Source organism: Bos indicus x Bos taurus, chromosome 4, assembly GCF_003369695.1.
Source record: "Bos indicus x Bos taurus breed Angus x Brahman F1 hybrid chromosome 4, Bos_hybrid_MaternalHap_v2.0, whole genome shotgun sequence".
In the NCBI taxonomy this organism is placed as follows: domain Eukaryota; kingdom Metazoa; phylum Chordata; class Mammalia; order Artiodactyla; family Bovidae; genus Bos; species Bos indicus x Bos taurus.
The window spans coordinates 68,417,120-68,438,857 of NC_040079.1; the positions used below are offsets into that span (position 1 = coordinate 68,417,120).

Consider the following 21,738-nt stretch of genomic DNA (forward strand, 5'->3'; position numbering starts at 1 on the left):
AAATCAATATTAGAATAGGCCCTAATTAAGAGCCTGAGGTTCTTTGCACATTGTACTCTGGAGCTTAAATTTAGCTTGTTACATAGATAGACACTGTAAGATATATTTTAGAGTTATAGAAAGTAGTTTTGCCTCTACCTATCATTTAGAAATAAATTTATAGAGTGTATTTGGATCTCTTGAAGTGACTATGGAAGTAATGAACTAGCTGATTTTGGCATGTGCCTTGATTTAACAAATGAGGAAACTTCAGTCCAGAGAGATTAAGTGAAACTTTCCGAAGTCCTGGTGCCTAAGCTACATTTCCTGATTAACTACCCAGAGTTTTTCCACATTGCTTCCCATGTAGAAGATAGAGAATAAAATTATCTTATCAAATGGCCAGGAAGGGTGTTTTGCTGAATTAATTAGCTTGTAGTGTCTCTGAACTTATGTGTAACATTTTCACATTCTCTTTGTTGCAGAATGCAAAGTATGGCGAAATCCACTTAATTTATTTAGGGGTGCTGAATATAATCGGTAAGCATTTTGCCAGCTTGGAAAATTAATGGGTCTAGTTCAGAGGGCAAAGACAGCAGTAGATGTTTTTGTAGGTTCATTTAGGGGTCATTTAAAACAGTCTGTTTAGTGCTTCCATTTTTTGATGCTCAAATATTTTGATTTTTCTGTTTTATAAATATTTTAGCTTTGAACTTAGAATAACATACAAACCTGTTGTTTTTAGAGATTTTTCTATTACAGTTATTTTTTCATTATATATTATAAAGTCAAAATATTTTGTAGCTTACCTGGAACATGGTTATAAAGATGCCCCAGAAGTAATGTTAGAATTTAATTTTGTAGAGTAAGTAGGCAAATCAGAATTTTCATAGCTTTGGGGAAATCTCTATGCATAATACTAATTAGGGAAGGTTTTCATTAGCTAGTGCTACTAAAATTTTAAGACAAAAATATAGCAGAATTTTTAAACTGTTTTTCTGCTGATATACTTCCTAAAAGGAGACTAGCATGATTATTTTGTTTTTAATTTATTGGCAGTAGTACTTAGTTAATGGGTTATAGTTCAACACCTATGCAGCTTAATATTTTGTAGGTCTTGCTTTCCTCTCTCAGAAGTGTCTGATCATTTTACTTCTCTTTTACAGGTACACTTGGGTGACTGGACGAGAGCCTCTGACTTACTATGACATGAATCTCTCTGCCCAGGACCATCAGACCTTCTTTACCTGTGACTCGGACCATCTGCGTCCTGCAGATGCAAGTATGGAAAATCCTTTAGATAGTTACTGAGTGGGAGGGCTTTTTGTTTGTTTTAGAGATCAAAGTGACTACTTTTAGAATGTCTGCTCTACAAAAACCCTGATGAATAAAATATTAAATTGGAGATTGACCAGTAAGACACAGAAAGTTGCTACTTAAATAAAGCTTTATTGCCATGAAGTGTTATTGCAGACATGAGTCCCCTCATTATAATTGAAAATGTTATTTTTAAAACGTATACCAAAGTTGGATTTACTTACTTTAAATTTACTTTCTATATTAAGAAATATAGATCTTATATGAAGCTAACTAAATCTTTGGTTGAGACAGAATGAAAGGTCATGTCTCCCAGATTAAGAAATCTTAATTAAGTCTCTATGATTATAGACTATGGGTTAGTATATAAGATATTAGGTCTCTAGTTTTATGAGCCTAAGAAAGATTTTAAATCAGCTGTTGAAGGACAATGGAATAGCAAATTCGAATGTATTTGTTTGACTTTAGAGTTTTGGGCTAACCCACTTGGTAAGTGAACTCTTCTTTTGTAATTCAAAAAAAGCTATTAATTTAGCTCTTGTACTGAATCTTCCTGAGCATATATATTGACTTATATATATTGACTTCATCTCTCTTTTTCTAAAATAGTAATGCAGAAAGCCTGGAGAGAGAGAAACCCCCAAGCTAGGATTTCTGCTGCCCACGAAGCCTTAGAGATAAATGAGTAAGTGGGGGGAAATCTTGCTTTGCTGAATGTTTTCAGTTGCCATTCATGGGATACTTACACTAAACTATGTATTTGAATTTGAGGATTATTTTGGGGGCATTAATTTATTTAAAAAAAATTTAAAGGACATCCATGTGAAGGTAGTTTTAGTCATTTTAGAGAAAAATTTAGTGGCTTTGCTATGGTCCTAAATTAAATCATTTAAGGGCTAGCTGTGGAATACTGTGTGGACATAAAATAAATACAGTGCTTTCATACCTAACACATTATGACAGGGACATTTTTCCAGACATACAGTGCTCATTTGTGCCATCAGATTTTCTAGGTAGAACTTCTACTGGGGAGGAAACATAGTAAAAACATAAAGTGAAGAAATTACACTTTAAAAATATTACAAGGTCAAGACAAGGAGGAAATGATGTCCTTAGTGTTGTTAAACATTCTGTGGGTCACCAAGGAAGGCTGGAAACTCTTGTCTGGAGATCTCAGAAAATGAGAGATTCTTAAAACTGGAGTCATAAAAGCTCAGGGTTGGCAGAGGCCTTAAAGGTCATGTAACTCAAACACCCATCTGGTGCTTGAATCACCTCAGCACTCTCCCTGCCAAGTGGTCATTGTTAAACTATTTTATGATTTTTCTGAAGAAGGTTACAGAATCTTCAGAGGTCTTAGTGAAAAGATTCACTTGAGAGTTGGAAATCCTGCCAGTGTAACCTGTTGATCTATTTGGTTTCTGATTCTGTCATGCAACATATTTATTTTCCAGTTTCTTGTCATCTGTAAATTTGATATGCCTACGTTCTATGTGTCATCCATGTTTCTGATAAAAGTGGCAGGACCAGGGAAAGAACCCTGTGACGCTACATATAGAAACCACGCTCTAGAGTCATGTTTTCACAAACCATCGTTCTTTGGGTTTTATTGTACAACCAATTACTAAGCCACCTAGTTACACCATGATTCAGCCTGTATTTCTGCGTTTTGAGATACTACTTGTAGCTATGGATCTTTAATGTGCAGTAAATCCATTAAGAGTACATTAGGTTAACACAGCCTGATTTATTTATTCTTAGTGAATTTAAGCTAGCTTCCAGCATTCACTACTTTCTTTTCAAAATGCCTAGAAACTATCCCTTTAATAATCCATTAGAATATCTTTCCAAATCAGAACCAAATTGTTCTGTAGTTTGGGAAGTCTGCCTTCTTCCCCTTTTTGAACATTTTTACTACATTTGTCATTTCATCTTCTAGTACCTTTCCATTGTTTGTGATTTCTTAACAATCCGCAGAGAGCAATTCCATGGGCTGCCTACAAGATCTGTTGGCTTTCTGGGATTTGCCCATCCCAGTATAGTAATTCATTTAGCATAGATCAGTTATGTGCTATCTTACATCTTTTTAATTCATTTTAGAGTTTAATTTCTTCTCCCTTTGTCAGTCTGACAGTCATTCTTCCTGATGGAGAAACCAGGAAGAAAATAGGAGTTAGAGAGTTTTGTTTTCTCTTTACTATCTGTTGCTACGAACTATAAACTTTCCTCGTTTTGACGTTGTTGTGTTGTTTGTCTTTTTTCCTTATTTATATTGTCATGGTTTTGGAGAAGTTGGGGTGGTTACAGGGCCTTAAACATAATATGAATACAGGGAATAGATGGTTGTCTTTAGCATTTTCCGTTTTGCCTTTATTTTGTTTTGCGAGCTTCAGCTAATGTGAAGTTGCAGCTCTCCTGACATTCTTATAAGCTCATTTCACTCTCTTATAGCCCTTCATCACATACCTTCTTTCCATCTTTTTTTACATGTCCTTTAAAAATATGATCTTGTGAGCGACCTCTGTGCAGCCATAGTGGTTACTTGTCACCCCTCTTTTCTTCCCGAGAGGATCATTTGTGATTGCAGTTGTGATTAGACATTTGGAAGCTGCCAACCCTCTTAAACCATTTGCCTTCTGCATCTCATGCCATTGAATCATGCCTCTTTTCTTTGAATTTTTTGAAGTCCACCTTACCTTCTTTTACTATCCTAAACTCTGAAATGACATAGTAACTCTCTGAATGTTCCTATCAATTTTCATTTCACCAACTATTTTTTTCTTCTTGGTCAGAATTAGGTCCAGAGTTGAAGTTCCCCTAATTGCTTCCTCTACCATCTGGGAGATAAAATTGTTACCAAAGTAAGTCAAGAACCTGTTAAGTGCCCTCCTTCTAACCAAATGAGACATATTCTAGCAGATATCTGGATGGTTGACACCCCCATCACCATACTTTCTTGCTTCTGTATGTGTATTGTGTTGTGACAAGGACACATCATCTCTATCTCCCATTGAGCTGAGCAGTCTGTTCTGTCCCCACCAACCATTAGCACTTCTACTGCTCTTTCCTTTCTCCTTCACTCATAAACTCTTAGCATGTTTCTACCCCAGATTCATGAGTCTCCACATAGATGTATGCTTTCTTGGCCAGTAGTGCTACTCTGCCTCTCCTCCTAAGAGTGCTATTTGCAATATAAATAAACAAAGCAAGCAAGCTAGCCCCAACCTGTCTTGAGTTCCCAGCCCACCAACTGTAATCTTATAGCTAATTCCTCTGATATTGTGTCTACCACTCAGTATTATAATCTCAATTTTCACTTTATAACCCTGGACCCATATTCATGTGTCAGCACCTAAAGCATGAAGTATTGCTTCCTGATTGCCCAACCCACTTATTTTCTCCAGTGAGTTACTGGGCAGTTTCAGCATCATGATTATTCTCTCCAAGTCATATGTGCTGCCTTCCACAGTAATTGGTTTTACAACTTTTTTTTCCCTGGGCATTTTTCCTCCCTACCTCACCACATTCAGTTTAAAGCCCTATTGATCAGTCCTGCCTGAAATTAGAGGGATTGGCTAAAGAATTAAAAGACCCCTCCTCAAGGCTGAGGTTAATGAGTAACCCCAAATCTCATATTACTCATGAATTCAGCCTCTGTTTCCTAGCTGGCTATTTTAGTTTATGAATAGTAGAAGTAACATTTGGTTTCCCTTTCTGTTTTTCTCTCTTGTGGTCTGATGGAGGCTCTGATAAATAGGGAAATGACCACGAGAGAGGCAGTGGAGAAAGCCAAGGGATGTTATAGATCAGGACCTGTGTGGTCTGCTCTGGCCTCACCATTTCCTTATCACATTCCCTTTCTTTGGCAGTTGAGTTGTTCTTCTACCATTTGGAAGGTTTAAATTTTCAAGAGTTCCCCTTGTTCATTAGTTGACTATTTATCCTTTCTGACTTTCTACGTTAGAGGTTGTTGAAAGGATTAAATGAGATGATATATGTTAAGTGCCTGGTACAGTCCTTAATATATAGTAAGCATCAGGTGGTAGCTATTATTGTTAAAGGTATGAAATTTAACTCTTGCTTGCTACTGAGGCTGAATCAAATTTTGAGCTCTTCTGAAATAACCTCTACCTGTAGGTTCTTCTAGGCTTCTTCTCTGACATAGGAAACCAGTGCTAACTGTAATGAGATGCTGAAGCACTGCTTGTGAAACAACTTACTTGGTTTAATGAATTTCTCATTCTGAATAAATCCTAAGACTAAAGAGAATCTGTGTGTAGTAAATAGAAGTAAACTTTCTGGTATTTCTAACTGAGTGTCAGAAGGAGATGTTTAACAACAGCTATTACCATTGCCATCATTAATGACATTGTTGAGCATGTACCACATGCTGGCTACTACTGTACTGAGCACTTTTCATGCATCACCTTACTTAACCTTCACAACAATGCTGTGAACAAGTAGATTCCATGTTCTCCATCAGGGAGGCAGAGTAATAACTCGCCCAAAGGGACACACTAATAAGGGGCAGAGTCCATATGTAAGCCCCATGCTCCTAACACTACTCATCGTCCCTTTCAAGCTAAAACACAGACATTTCTTTCGTACCATTATTTTATGTCAACAACTGCAAACAGGGGTGCATGAACCAGTTGGCCACTCTGCATGTTCTGGTGTAACTCCTGCCCTTCTGCATGCACTCCTACAGCTACTACAATGTCCCTGGATTTGTAATTGATGGTGGCTATTATCTGCATGGACAGGTGTGCAACTGCTTATATTCTCTTGGCTGAAGAAGAAGCAACAACCATTGCTGAAGCAGAGAAGCTGTTTAAGCAGGCCCTGAAAGCTGGAGATGGCTGTTACCGGCGTTCTCAGCAGCTGCAGCATCATGGATCCCAGTATGAAGCCCAACACAGTAAGGTTTCCTCCAGGTTGATGTGCTGGGGGATCAGAATTGTAACATGATTAGTCAGAGCAAGTTTTCAGGCCAGTTCAAAATACGATTCTCCGAGTTTAGAATAAATGAAGTTTTTGGCCTTTTTTTGTTTTTATTAATTTTTCTTGTCCATAAGAGCACAGTACATAATTAAATTATAGCTTCATTATTGTTCATATTTTCTTTCCACCCCATAGATTTTTAACTCTAGAAATAAATGATAATAACCTTTAATGGTGAACCTTTTTTCTCCTCATAATTCTAACACAGTTCTATATACCAGTTGCTTCTCTGCCCCATAATTTTAAGTCTTAGTTGGCAAACAGGACTTAAATTAGTGTTAATGCTATAAGAGGTTTATCTCATGGGTCTTATACAGCATGAATTGAAATAGGACAGCTAAAGAATTTAACAGCGATTGGTGATTGTCTCAGTATTTAGCTATTGTTTAGGAAGCACCGTTGCTGGCTTCTAGGGAGGAAGAGCCCTAAATTCCTAATTATTTATATTTTTTATATTTAAAGTGATGACTTCCCATATTTAACACAACTCTTTAACATGAGACCTTTCATTTTAGTACACTAAACTGAGAGTCAGTGATGTTTGGGGGAATGGTATAAAAACAAGATAACAAAGCCATTTCTGGAATTCCTTGAGCTCCTTGACTTGTCAGTTTGTTGGTTGTTTAAGAAGAAATTTAGTGATCCTTGTGAGAGAGAATGTTTTCATTGTCTAACCAAACTTGGAAGTGTTTCTTTAAAATGATATTTCTCTCAACTCATTTCTCTCTCCTGCATCTTGGAGAGTAGAAGTGTATCTCCTTCATATTTGAGATTATAAAATTAAGTTTGATTGTTAAGCCTGAATTTGGTGCAGAAACTGAGTGCATGAGTCCCTATGACTAAGGTACAGTGAGATCTTTGCATTGTGGCCCGTGTACATGTAAGTGTGTCCACATAACCCCTCAAATGCACAGGTTTTTATTTTTATTCTGTAGTAGTGTATATGTTGTGGCTTAGACGGTAAAGAATCCGCCTGCGATGGGGGAGACCTGGGTTCAGTCCCTGGGTTGAGAAGATCCCCTGGAGGAGGGCATGGCAACTCACTTCAGTATTCTTGCCTGGAGAATCCCCATGGACAGAGGATCCTGGTGGGCAACAGTCTGTGGGGTCGCAAAGAGTTGGACACGACTGAGCAACTAAGCACAGTGTATATGTTAATCAATTCTCTAATCATCATGTCTCTCTTGCTTTTTTAAAAAAATATGTATAACACCATGAATTTTGTAGACATATATAGTAAATGTCTGTTTTGTGAACTAAATGAGGATTAATACATAAAATTACAAAATCTGTAATACAACTTGAGAAATTTTCTTTATGTCTTTTCTTCTGTAAATTAATCCTTTCAACCTGTTGCCCAAATCTATCCAAAAATATAATCACATCTTTAAAATAATTGGCAGGTATCTGGCAAATTTTCAACACACATCTTGTTCTCATTGTTTGAAACTTGAAATGTTAGGACTTTGGTCTTAACATCTTTTAATAGCTGCATATTATACATATACTTAATCTATAACAGGTGTGTCATATTTTTCTAAAACATGGTAATTTTATTGAGGATTAAGTACATGCATGTTCTCACTGGTCTGGAAACATATCCACAAAGACACATAATTAAATAAAGAGATTAAGATGAGAAGTTGTTAATGTGCTTTTTAAGAGCCATTTTGGTGACTATTATTACAACTATTTAGCTTGTCAATACTTTCTCTCACACTAGGGTAGTTTTTCATTTTGTTGCATAGTCTGTTGTCATATCTGGAATGTGTTATGTTGCCATCTGAAATTGACTGCTTTGGGGACCTGGAGATGATTATGATGTCACTAGTGTTAGGGAAAGAATAATATAAAACAGAAGTTCAAGATGAGGCTTCTCTAGACTTATTGTCAAGAAGGAAAGAAATAATAGTTCATCAGGATGCAACCTGAGATTCACCTCTTTGCATCTTTGCCAAAGGCATGCACACTAGAAGAATGTGGAATTTTTGCTTATAAACCGCATGCAATGTGGATATGTCCATTTTCCCAGCACTTTGTGGCAGATGATTTTATTTATCGAATATTCAATATCCTAACTCAAAAGCATGGATTAATAATCAGTCACATGCTTTGACCTTGGAAGGCTAAGTACTTCGACTTCACTCTGTATACCTTCTGCTATTAGCAAAGTTGTCAGTGCTCCTCCAGTAAGAAAAAGTCAAAGAAGCAGACTGTTCTTTCTGAGGTTTTCCTTCAAGGGCGTGGAAAATACGCCTCTGTATTTCTGTATTTTTTTTTTTTTGCTGCTCAGCTGAAAGCTCTTTTTTTTTTTTTTTTTTTTTAAGTTTTCATGTTTTATGTCTCCCTCTTCAGGACGAGACACCAATGTCTTGGTCTACATCAAAAGAAGACTAGCCATGTGTGCCAGAAGACTCGGGAGGACCAGAGAAGCAGTGAAAATGATGAGAGATGTGAGTGTGAAGCGGTGTTTGGGAGTAGTGGCAATGCACCTGACCTAGAGAAGGAGGAGCTCGCCGAGTGAGACCACAGCAGATAGTACCGCTGATGGTGTGGTGCTGCCATGGGGGCTGGGCTTCTCTTCTACCTCACAACTTAGTCAGTGAGTGATCTCGGACAAGTGACTCAGCTTATTTGTGCCCTATTTCCTCATCCATAAAATGGGAATAACAATAACTTTAGCAATAGCAACACACTAATAATAATAATTACTACTTAGGATCGTGGTGAAGATTAAATGAGATAATACATGCAAAACTTTTAATAGAATGACTAGCCTGTTAAAGAAATATCCTTGTTATTAGACCTTTGGGGCTGTAGCCGGAAGCCAAGAATGAGATCAGCCATTTTAGCTAACTGACATTTTTTGTATTTAGTTGTTAGGACGATTTGAATAAACTATGGCTCAAATTGCTACTCTCAAATTTAATAACATTATGATCTAATCTTATTAGAGTCATTTCAAGCATTTTCCTAGGTTCTTGAATCAAGACATTTTATTAATAGTAGTCAACATACTAAGAGAAGAAATAGGTGAAAGTTTTAAAACAAGAGAACCAAAGGAGGTTATTATTATGTAACTTTAAATAAAAACAGTGGTTTTAAGGGAAACCAGTGGAGGAACTTTTACTTCCACTTTTTATTTTTTTATAGTAAGAAATGCTTTTCATAAAGAAACAGACACCAGTGGGGATTGTATTTATAAACCATTTTCTTTTGAAAAACAGTCTCAGAAAGCCTTTGTCAACGTTTCATTCCTTTACTGTCTTACTTAATTAGGAGGCATAGGTAAATTGCCCATTATAAAAGTAAAAGAAACATGGGGTAAAATAAAAGTGGTGTCTTGCACAGGTCTCAGCTTTGGGGTTGAGAACAGGATTGTGTAAACCCAGTGAGCCCTTTCTCAGTTTGTCTCTGGACCAGTATTATTCATGTAAATTCTCAGTTACTCTTTGGCAGTGGGAGTCTGCACTTCAGGATCACCCCTGGTTGTTTCTGCAAGTTACAGCGTAATGGGATGACACAAGTGAGACCCATGCTTCTGGCTTGGGTTCTGGCTACTCCACTAAACAGCAGTATAGCCCCCAGACCTGCAGAGAGGAACACAGGAGGGAGATTCCAAAATAACTCTAACTTGACTGAAGGTGATAGATGTTTCTTAGGCAAAGCCACTGCAAAGGGAACCTCCCAGGATTAAATTCTTTTTGTTGAAGGAAGAACTGAAAGAATGTTTGTTATATAGTATAAGTGCTAAATTTTAGAAAAGGTGATTTCTGTAGAGACATGACTTGCTCTCAAAGCTTTTTCACTTGCAGGCATTCCAGCCTTTAATAGAGTGAAGAAACGCTGCCAGTCACTGAAAGAGCTGAGAATTTTATGAAGGATAGGGTATTTCCCTATGTGAAAGTGGCCCAGCTACATTAAAATGGCCCTGGCACATTCAGGCTTTAACAAGGTGTTTTATATTTATTGCCTTTTCTTAACCTTAATTAGCCTGGGACAAGCATGCATTGAAGAATAGATTCTGGTGATTTTCTTTATTATATGCTTAAGCAACTTCATAGGAAAAACAAACTCAGATGATTTTAATTCCAGTTTTTTTTCAATCAGCCTCATTCTGATTGTCATAATTTTTAGTATATACATATAAAGTTTCATATGATTAAAACCAATACATCTATACTGTGGTTTAATTTTTGTTTAACATTATTTTATATTTGCAATTCCATTTATTGACATAGTCTACAAATAGATCTTGGGCAGGGGGCGGGGGTGGGGGGGTGTAAATCTGGGATCCAATAAAATAAATGCTGGGCAGAGAGTAAGAAAACCTGCAAGTGAATCTCAGATTCGCTCTTCATTAACCTTGTGACTCAGGGCAGCTTTCTTCCCTTTCATGGGCTTTTCATTTGTCTTCTGTAAATCAGGGATAATGATTCTTATCTAAAAGCTTAATTGAGGGAGTGATGAAGTGACATAATGTGAAAACACCTGACCTACAATAGATATGCTTCCCTTTTTTGCCCGACTTTTTTTCCATTATATGTCTTAAATTTGCTGAACTGTTCCTCTGATGAGCATTTTGAGATATTTCTGATTTCCTTTCCTTAAATGAATCAGTCTTTCTCTTTTCATATGTGTATGCTGCTCTGCTGCTGCTGCTGCTGCTGCTAAGTCGCTTCAGTCGTGTCCAACTCTGTGCAACCCCATAGATAGCAGCCCACCAGGCTCCCCCATCCCTGGGATTCTCCAGGCAAGAACACTGGAATGGGTTGCCATTTCCTTCTCCAAAGCATGAAAGTGAAAAGTGAAAGTGAAGTCACTCAGTCGTGTCCGACTCTTAGTGACCCCATGGACTGCAGCCTACCAGGCTCCTCCATCCATGGGATTTTCCAGGCAAGAGTACTGGAGTGGGGTGCCATTGCCTTCTCCGTCATATGTGTATAAATATATATATATATACACACACACATACATGTGTATATCTATATTTATATATATATGTTTCTTGGTTACTTTTATTAAAAAATCATCTGTCATATTATTAGAATACCAATACATGTTGTCTTTTGACTGGGTTTCTGGAACATCCAGTAGATAGGGGACCCAGTGTTGTAACAGTCCTGTGAAGGACACTGTCAGACGTGGTAGAAATGTGTTTTGAAGAGAAATATCCAAAATACTCTCTCCTTCAGAAGCTCCTGGAACCCTAAGCGGAGGAGGGAAGATTGAAACATCTCTCTGTTGAAGCTGCAGCTGGCCCCAGCCCTGCAGGAGACAGTTGGTCGGTCCTGACTCTTCTCGGGTCACGGGTCATGCATAGACAGGAACTTCACCGAGGGGGTACTCCTTTAACAGTGTGCACATGAGCCATCTTGCTGGAAAGCTTCCTTTGATAAAACAGCACACTGGATTCCAGGCACCCTCCTGATAAAGCCTTAGGGCAGAAGGACCTAATTTTTCATTAAGACACAGCCATCCTACCCCATATGTATTAGTTGAAACTTTCCTAGAGCAGATTTTAAAGTGGAAACAGAAATGGTAGAGTCAAAATGCCTTCCATGTAGAAAGTAGACTCTTTAAAACATTTCTCTGGAAATCTCTTAAGAAAGGGAAAACTGTTAAAAACTGTTCATTAGTGGTTTATCCTGAAAGAGAGTGAATGGATTTCTGGGAAGGCTGTCGATGGTAGTGGATCCAAATATTGATCCTCTAAGTGAACTATTGATGAGAAAAGAAAACATAGGCTCCTTAATGTCAAGATTCATGGTTTCTTTTTTAAAAGCAAGACATTAATTATTTTTAACTCTCAGGATATTTTCTCAAAAAAACCCACTTTAATTAGCTTCCTTTTGCAGTCAAGAATACAAGAGTACCTTCCTTATTGAAGAGTGTTTGGCAGCAAGCAGAGCTAAGAGAGCATGGTGGCTTTTGAGCTTCACTATAAGGTGTTATTTAATATTCAAAGTGAAAAGAGTTGTATTTTCTGCTTTCTTAACTTAAAGCAAAGTCTGTTTGCTTGTTTTCATTTAGAAGAATTTTGTCTTTCATGTTAACATTTGATATATAACACCATTTATTTTCTCTTTTTAACTTTTACCAATGAGCTAACCTCAGGTTTTTCCTCTATACTTCCCTGGTCCTGTTTGAGTTGATTGGAAATGGAATTCATGAGACTGACTGGTCTGGCCCCTAAGCTGTGCTCCATCTGGCCCCTGGTATGGATGGGAGTGTGTGCCCAGATAAGAGAACCTTCTTAAAGCTCATCTTGCCGCAGGTCACTGAGTCTAGGGTGGGGTTTCCCAGCCTTGGCAGCATTGACATTCGGGGCCACCTGTCTTCGTTGTGTGCATCCTGTGCATTGTAGGATGATCAGCAGCATCCCTGGCCTCTACCCACTAGGTGCAGTAGTTGCCCCCTCGCTTGTTGCTTCCCCCATCTTTAGACATTTGTCCCCCACTAAGAACCGCTGATGTGGAGAATCCTGAAGTGAGTAGATGTGTTTTGGGGCAGACATCAGATTTTTATTTACTCTGCTTATCCGTAGTCTGAGTTTCCCCTGTGGTAGGTACAAGCCTCTAAAGCATCCCTGGGATTAATCAGTTCCTACTAGAACCCTTGACTGACCTGGGACTGTGCTAGTTTGGGGAAATGAGTCTTAGATGGGACTCACTGAATAGGGATCTGGGAAGTCAAGAGTAAGTGAACTTAAAGATTTTGGTGGGGACCTAGTTGGAGGGGTAAGAGAGAGGCAAAATAAAGGCTAATGTGGGGTAGTGTCTTCCTTGGTCCTGCCTTGGTCTAGATCATCATCTTCCCCTCTTCCCTAAAATGTATAGCTCCTTTGAAAGTTGACCACAGGCTCTTGGACTTAGCACCTGTTTCTCTTCCTTTCGGTAGTTTTCTACAGACCTCTGCATTGTTATCCCTGACTCTTGTTTCATCCTGTCTCTGCAGCTCTACCTCTTTCGCTATCCTGGCCTCTCATTTGACACAGGTCATCACAAGCTTATTAAAACATTTTATTTCTTTTAGGAAACCATGCTTCTTAGTCCTCATGAAGTCTCAGTCTCCCTGGCTAGTTTCTCCTCATCTTCCTAACTTCCCAAATTTGAAGTGTTTCCTGGACTGTTCTAAGCCTTCTTTTAGATTTCCATCTACAACTATGGAAAATGACATTTAGACTCAGAGGTTTGAATGCTGATGAACATATCTGCAGTGTTTATTATGTTCTAGGTATTATTTTAAGTGCTTTACAAATATGAATCACTTAATGCTCATAACAGCCCTTGACGTAGGTGCTTGTTCAAGGTTGCATAGCTAATGCATAGTTCTGAGAAGGTGATCTTCCAATCACCTGCATTAGTGATAGCCAGGGTGCTAGTGGAGTACCTACTTCATAGGATTGGTATAAGAATTAAATGGAATAATTCCTGCAAGGCACTTGGCACAGGACTTTACAAAGAATAAGTACTCAGTTAGTGTTGCTATTCTTACCATTACTGTCTAAGATATATTGTTAAGTGATAAGGAAAGGTGTAATAATAGATATAGTTTGATTCCATTTTTTTTCAATTAAAAATAGGTGCTAATATCAACCCTTAGTTCTCAAGCTTTTTGGTCTCAGAATCCTTTTAAAATTACTAAGGACCTCGACTTTTATTTGTGTGGGTTTATCTATTGATGTTAATCATTTCTGAAGCTAAAACTTATTTATGTTCTCAAAGAGCCTGTTTCCAAGTAAGGTCACTTTCATAGGAACCGAGGGTTAGGACTTCAGTATAGTTTTTTGGAGTACGCAATTCAATCCATAGCACCAGGTTACATACAAAAGCAAAACTCTCTGTCAGTACTTTCATTCTTTCAGAATTTCACCGCCTATATCACATTTAGCTAAAGACATGTTTTTTTTTTTTTTTTTTTTTAATGCTTTTGACCATGTTAAACCTTTTCTTAGTCTAGACGATAGGGTTATAACTGCTAAACATTATTCTTGTGTTCTTAGTCAGGGTTCTTTATAAAAATTAGTGAGAGGAAACTGCAGTTACCTCATCCCTGGGTTGTATCCTTCCTATATTTTCAGCCTCATTTCTACAATTCCCAGCTGAGAACTGGAAGGTTTTCAGTTTTTTTCATGTAAGACACATACTGAGTATTACTATGCACCAGACACTTTGCTAAGAAGTTTACATGTACCATCTCATTTAATTCACATACCATGGGTGTCCTATTAAATTGGAAGAATAATTTTTACTCACTGTAACAAGTCAAGAAATAAGGATGTTATTTTCTCTCCTCCACTCCTGCTATGCCATCTCACTGAGGTAACACACTCATGAGTCAGTGTACATCTTTTCACCCCCTTTTCTTTGTGCCTATAAATTCGTATCTGATCATGTAAGGATTTTGAACAGAGTTGATTTGTATCTTAACCAAGTTTCCACATGAGAATTAAGCCTTCTTGGGGGTGTTCAATTTCCGAGCTTCTTCCCTAAGGGTTCTCCTCCACAAGTTTTGAGGTAATACAGTACCATTTTCCCTGACCTTTTTTTTCACAAGTATTTTATCCCTGTACTTTACTGTTCTCAATTTTTATCTCACATCACTTATTGAGATGATCCCTTCATTAAGGAGAAATTAGGGCCAATGAACAGAGAGAGACAGGTGTTTTGAGCCAAATTTTAATAACATACAAAAGGGATAAGTGAAGTTCATTAGATTTTGAGCTTCTTGAGTGCTGGTGTGGTATTTAGTTTTCTCATGTGTCCCTCCCAGCACACTGCACAGTGTCTTGTAGACAGACAATCAAGAAAATATTTGAGTCTGTGAATTGGAGCTGTAGCATACAAATTCCCAGTTAGCACTTTGCACCTGTGACTTTTCTTTGCCATCCTTTGTTAAGACACCTTTTTGGTAATGGTTTAATTCTACCTTCCTTGGAAGTGGTAATGTTTATTTTTAAACTAATGTAAATTAAAGTGAGTTCTATTCAGAAAATTATTGTAGATGTTCATTTTATATAATCCCTTCTAGGTCATTAGAGGTATCCTAGGGTGTAAGCAATTGACCTTTGGGGATTAATTTAATAGTATTAATAGCAAGAGGGTTCCCTTTAAATGATTTATGAAGAGAAGCACTTCTGGTGAAAGCACCCTTTAGAAAATATAAACCTCTGGGACTAATCAGACTCTTTGGAACATTAAGGACTATTGATTTGTGTTTTTGTTTACTTATGGTCATGAAGAAAAATCTTCATGAAATTAAAGATTAAAAAAAAAAACTGGTATGCCCTTCTCAAATTGTTTTAAAAAATTAGAGAATATTCTGTAACAGAAATTCTGTTTTATTGCATAGGTAAAAAGATCTTCTCAGGAGAAAAATTTTTAATGAATGTTTTACTGGTTAATTTCTGTTCCTTTTTCATCTCTTTTTCCTTATATCTTAAATGCTCTAATTTTATAAGGAATAAAACTAGAGCATTTAAGGTCACATGATTTCCATCTTATCAGTATATCCTTTTTTTCTTGAAATTTATCTTGGATTATTATGAATAACTTGATTGATGAATTTATTTAGATGTTGATTGTTGAGAGAAGTCAAGTACCATTATGTGGACAGGAGGCATAGGAGTAGCATTTTAATAAGTTTAGGCAACCAAGTATCACTCGAACACAGTTCCATTCAAGCTTTTACAACAACCACATATATCATTGAACTAAAGACAGTGGGACCCAGGGATTGAACCGGGGTCTTCTGCATTGCAGGCAGACGCTTTACCCTCTGAGCCACCAGGAAGCCAGGTGAACTAAAGACAAAGTATGCAGCAAAATATGTTAGTTCATAGTAAGTGTTCCTGAAGTGTTTGTTGTCATGTTTTCTAGATTCTATCCTTGCAATACTTACAAATAAAGAAAAAGTGAATTTTGAAAGCAAATGCTATAAATATTAATGCACTGATCTTCAGAGTTTATATGACTTTGAAAACTTTATATGACCTTTGCTTTTTTATCATGATTTGCTTCTCTGGATTTGCCTGATTTATTGAGTTAACTTATTTAATAAGTTATTAGAATTAGTGATTATATAGGAAGGAAAGTTATTTAACTACTAAGAGCAAATAATAGATTTATTGGTTATTACCTTGTTGCATCAGTAGTGATGAAGCACAGTTTCATCAGCATTATACTCTATATTCACAGTGAAGAGCTGTGGCAGATAATCCCTGAGGCAGATGAGAGTGTTATATTTATTTACACATGTCATATACATGAAAGTTTTACTTGTGGCGTAATAAATATATGGCTGATAAGCTAATTCTCAGTATCAGGGTTTTTCATATATGTGGCCCACATTTTTCCACGTGGAGAGTAGAATCCATTGTTGAGCTGAGCCTTCAATATATATGCAGTGTGAAAAAAAGAGAGAAGTCAAGGATGTTTCCAAGTATTTTCCCATGGAAGAGGAGTTCCTATTAGCTAAGATGTGGAAACCTGCAGGTTTGCGGGGGGAAAGGTTAGGAGTTCAGTTTTGAACATACTGTATTTGAGAGAGCACATTACTCATTTTTATCATAATGGCATCTTGATCTTTTTGTGAATTATAACAGATCTTCGCTTTGCTGAGGTGAGGAAACCATTATATAGAGGAAAAATAATGGAACCTCTGGGTTTGATGGAAGAATCTGTCTGCAGTGCGGCAGACCTGGGTTCGATCCCTGGGTTGAGAAAATCCTTGGGTTGGGAAGATCCCCTGGAGAAGGGAAAGGCTACCCACTCCAGTATTCTGGCCTAGAGAATTCCATGGACTCTATAGTCCATGGGGTCACAAAGAGTCAGACATGACTGAGCAACTTTCACTTCACTTCTAAGATATAGTTGATGAGGAACTCCCATTGTCATACCTTTCATTTAAGAAATCCCAGGAGAGTAAAACCTAATTGATTTTAGAGATACCAGGACCATCACAGTCTTGCAAAATATGTAATGCAGTATGTGTTTAACTTATATCTCTATAGATTTTCTTACCATTTTTACTCAACATTATTTTTCAGGCCTATCTATTTTTACTTCTCATACCTCTGGTATATGTTTGCAAGTTCTAATTCTTGCGTTGTATTCTCTCTTATACTCTTACTCTATTTTACTTATCCTTTCCCCAGTGAAGGCCCCCACATGGCCTCCGGTTTCCCATTATCACAGCAGTGCTGCAGTGAACATCCTTATAGACATGTGAGAAGCCTTCACTGGGTGTGTAGCCAGGAGTGGATTGTTGGATGTTAGGCATATGAATATTGATTTTAGCATGTCCTGCCAGTACACTTCCCAGAATGGTTGCCTGTGATTGTTTAAATTCTCATCAGCAATACATGACTACGCCCATTTATCTCAGTACTAGGCTGTTTTAAGCACTATATATATGTTATATATATTTCAAATTTATTGCCAATAGCTTTTATAATGTTATTTCATAATTAAAAAAATATTTTGTTTGTAGTTTTCCCCCCCTTTTCATTTTGTGTTCTCTTTGTCTTTTTTAACTTTTATTTTTGCTGATTAGTCTTGACAGAGGTGTGTCTTTTTTATAAAACTTTTCAAAAGAACTAGGATTTGGTTCTATTTATTTTCTCAACTTTTTGTCTTTATTCCAGTTTTTCTGGTCATACTTGTACTTCTCTTCTCATACCTGCTTCTCTTCCTCCCCTCCCCCATTCCCTGTTTGTTGTCTCTTTACCAGTTTCTTATGTTAAACACTTAGCTCCCTTTGATTCTAAGTAAGTATCTCTTTATTTCTTTATAATTTTATCTTATTTCTGATTTATGATTTCATCTTAGTATCTTTTTAGCCCCTTGTCATTGATTCATAATCTTCTTTATATTATCTTTAGAGAATTTAAATCATATGATTTTGAACATAAATCATATGATATTGATTTGGGGAAAATTTAATGGAAGCCTCCTCTGAGGTCTAGTATATGGTCAGTTCATAAATGTTATATCTGTTTGAAAGGAGTATGTTTCTGTTGGTTACAAAAGTCTATATGTATTTACTAGTTTAATTGCATTGTTAATCATGTTATTCAAATCTGTATCTGAGCATATTTTGTTTGCTTGCTGTATCAGTTTCTGAGAGGTGTGTGATTGATTATTCATTTCTCATTGTTTATGAACCTCCTTTTTTCCATGTTCAGTTACTTGTTGCTTTATATACATTGAAGCTATATTGTTAAATACATTTATGTTGATAATTATTTTGTCTTATTGATTATTGAGTATATAATGTCCCTCTTTGTCCCTTTTACTTTTCTGCCTTGATTTTGTTTTTAACTTGGGTTAAGATGGACTGCTTTAGCTATTTGGATTTGGATTTGCCTAATATATGTATTTACATATTTTATAATCAAGTTTTCTGTAACTTTTTGATAGACCATTTGGATCTGTAAAATGTTTTGCTGAATATCATCTTTATTCAAATCTGACAGTTCTTTAATTTTGGTTCATATGTTTTTCCCATTTGTGTTTATCATCATTATTATTCTGTTTAGAGTTATTTTTGCTGACATATTCTGTATGTCATGCTTTACCTCTTTATTCTCTTCCACTGAGTAGGTCTAGTGGTTCAATATTTTAAAAATCTGTTTTATTCTTGTTTTGTTGTTGTTCAGTTGCCAAGTCGTGTCTGACTTTGCAGTTCTATGGACTGCAGCATGCCAGGCTTCTTTCTCTGTCCTTCACTATCTCCCAAAGTTTGCTCAAACTCATGTCTATTGAATCAGTGAGGCCATCCGACCGTTTCATCCTCTGTCAGCCCCTTCTCCTCCTGACTTCATCCTTTCCCAAAATCAGGGTCTTTGCCAATACGTCAGCTCTTTGCATCAGGTGGCCAAAGTATTGGAGCTTCAGTTTCAGCATCAGTCTTTCCAATGAATATTCAAGATTGATTTTCTTTAGGATTGACTGGTTTGCTCTCCTTGCAGTCCAGGGGACCTTCAAGAGTCTTCTCCAGCACCACAGTTTGAAAGCATTGATTCTGCATCACTCAGCCTTGTTTATGGTCCATTTCTCACATCCATATATGACTACAGGGAAAACCATAGCTTTGACTATATTATTCTTGTGGTTCCTACTAACTAAGGATCTGTGATTACATTTATGTTTCTTGATCAGCTGTTAAGTTTATCAGTGCCTATATCATTTTCCCAAATGATAATTATCTTAACCTGTACTTGTACCTTCTCTGATTCACACCTCAACCAGGGACTTTTATAAACAGTTTTTCCTTCTGTGAGATGTACAGGGAGAACTGATGTCTGAGTCTCTGCTTTCTTGGCCAGGCTGCTTCTGTCACCAGGAATCAGTGAAGCTGTTGACTTCTAGGGTGAACAGAGACATGATTACTGAAAAAAAAAAACATTTTGGCTGACCTGGGCCGGGAGGAACAGAAACCATAAAGCAGGCAAAGCCAGCACAGTGCATGTGATGACCACGGAGGCCAATGATCTGGGTCTTTTGCATTCCCTTTTTAAATAATCATTACATAAGCATTGAATATATCTCCTTCCTGGTCAGTTGTCTGTCCTGCTTGCTAAGAACAGATACCCCCATAGCCTTCTGCCTCTCCATGGGCTTAGAGACATTGCCTTTGTGACTCAGGAGTTCACTGGTACACAAGGCTGCTTTCTGAGGTATGAGTCTCTCCACATAGCAGCTAGGATGAGCCATTTAAAACACAGTCATTCTTTGGCTTAAAACCTTCTAGTGGTCTCTCATCTCATCCTTAACTTAGACTCTGTGAGTGGCTTAGAAGGCTCTACATTCTCCAGCCCTCCTTTCTGCTCTGTGTTCACTGTGCTCCAGGCACACTGGCCTTCTTCCTGTTTGCTGAATGCGCCAGACTCACTGCCTCTTCAGGATCATCGCTTTCTGGAAGCCTTCCCTGGAATTCTCCTCTTCCAGTCTCATGACTGGCTCCCTCACCGCTTCAGTTTCTGCTTAAACAGCTTCGCAATCCCACCTTCTCTGTCCTCCCTCTCTGACTGCTGTATTTAAACCTGCCTCTGCCTGCTTTGCCAGCATTCCCTAAAACCTTTCTTGGCTTCATTCATTCTCTTTAGAATGTGTACCACCTGATAGTCTCTCCATATATTTATCTGCGTATTTATTATTCCCCCTTCACTAAAATGTCTCTTTCAGGAAGGGAGTTTTTTTTTTTTTTAACGTTTACTACTGTACCCCAGGAAAGCAATGCCTAGCACGTAGAGCCTCTCAGTAACCAGTTGAAAAATTAGCCACTGAATGGAACGGATGTGGAATGAAAGAAATTGTATAATCAGGAAAACTTAGAAGTCCACAGGTTTTTAGCCTGAGCGGCTTCTTGATGGTCATAGCATTTATAGAAAGGAAGACAAATAGGAGAGGAACAGAGTTTCAGGGGAAAGCAGGGATTCTGTTTTGGCCACATTAAATTTGAAATGGCCTTTTTACCTCCAGGTAGGGATATCAGGAGGGCAACTGGGTATGTGTCTAGAACTCGGGGGTGAGGAATTTGGGAGTTATCAACATATCTGTAAGAGTTAAAACCCTGGTATTGCGTGAAATCATGTGTGCAGAGGTGAACAAAGGTTCATCTCTATATGAAATCATGTAGACAGAAAGAAAGAAAGTTAAGAACTGAGCTCTGTGGTCTCCAGCATTGATGGGTTGGGTTGAGGAGAAGCATCCAGTGGCTTCTGAGAAAGAGCACCTGGAAATAAATGAGATCAGTAGATTCTGGTCAAAGAGTTGCATAGATGGGACTCATCTGGATGTCACAGTCTGGAGTTTGGCTATAACCTTGGGTTATTTAACTACAGGAGAGGGACAGTCTTTTCCTTAGAGATGGTAAAATAGTTGAGGATCTTGAATACTAGGTGGGATGTTTACATGGACTGTAATCATCTATATGGAGGGTAGGACTTGAGGTTAAGAATAAGAGTCGGAGACAGGTGTCAGAATCTTCAGTGTATGAGGGTCTGTCACCTGGTAGAAAACCCAGTCTGATGGTGGCAGATGTTGGTGCTTTATGGCGTGTGCTTCAGAGGAGTAGGAAGTGGGCCCCAGGGCTGAGCAGTAACAATCTAGATGTGCTTTGGGGACCTAGGATGCAGCCCTGTATCCTGCTGGTAGACACAAGCTTTGTCTGGGAAATTGACAGAAGCCATGAACTCAGGCTCATGTTCTGTAAATAGCTAATAGATGTGTTGGAAAATTTGTATGTCATGGACTTGGGTTTCAGGAGGGTAGAGTGGAAAGACTTTGGGAGGAAGAAGAACACTGGAAGGCCAAGGGATTACAGAGTGGTGTGTGGATGACTGTCAAGGTTGGAGTACTGACCTTCTGCCTGTTGCTATAAAAACGTCTCTCATAACTGTAAACTTTCAGCATGACCCTGTTGTGAAATGCCTGT

The 21,738-nt window shown here is 37.7% G+C and overlaps 1 protein-coding gene across 9 annotated transcripts in view; it reads left to right on the forward strand.

Moving 5' to 3' along the window:
* ST7 (suppression of tumorigenicity 7) overlaps positions 1-21,738 on the forward strand; it is a 267,772-nt gene that overhangs the window by 166,335 nt on the left and 79,699 nt on the right. For 7 of the 9 annotated variants that reach the window (XM_027539608.1, XM_027539609.1, XM_027539600.1 and 4 more), the window contains exons 4-9: positions 465-519; positions 1,146-1,261; positions 1,906-1,981; positions 4,089-4,157; positions 6,060-6,214; positions 8,653-8,750. In XM_027539608.1, coding sequence (XP_027395409.1) covers positions 465-519; positions 1,146-1,261; positions 1,906-1,981; positions 4,089-4,157; positions 6,060-6,214; positions 8,653-8,750 — 569 coding nt within the window. The remainder of the gene's footprint in view (positions 1-464; positions 520-1,145; positions 1,262-1,905; positions 1,982-4,088; positions 4,158-6,059; positions 6,215-8,652; positions 8,751-21,738) is intronic. The other 2 variants (XM_027539603.1, XM_027539602.1) reach the window with 1 other exon arrangement.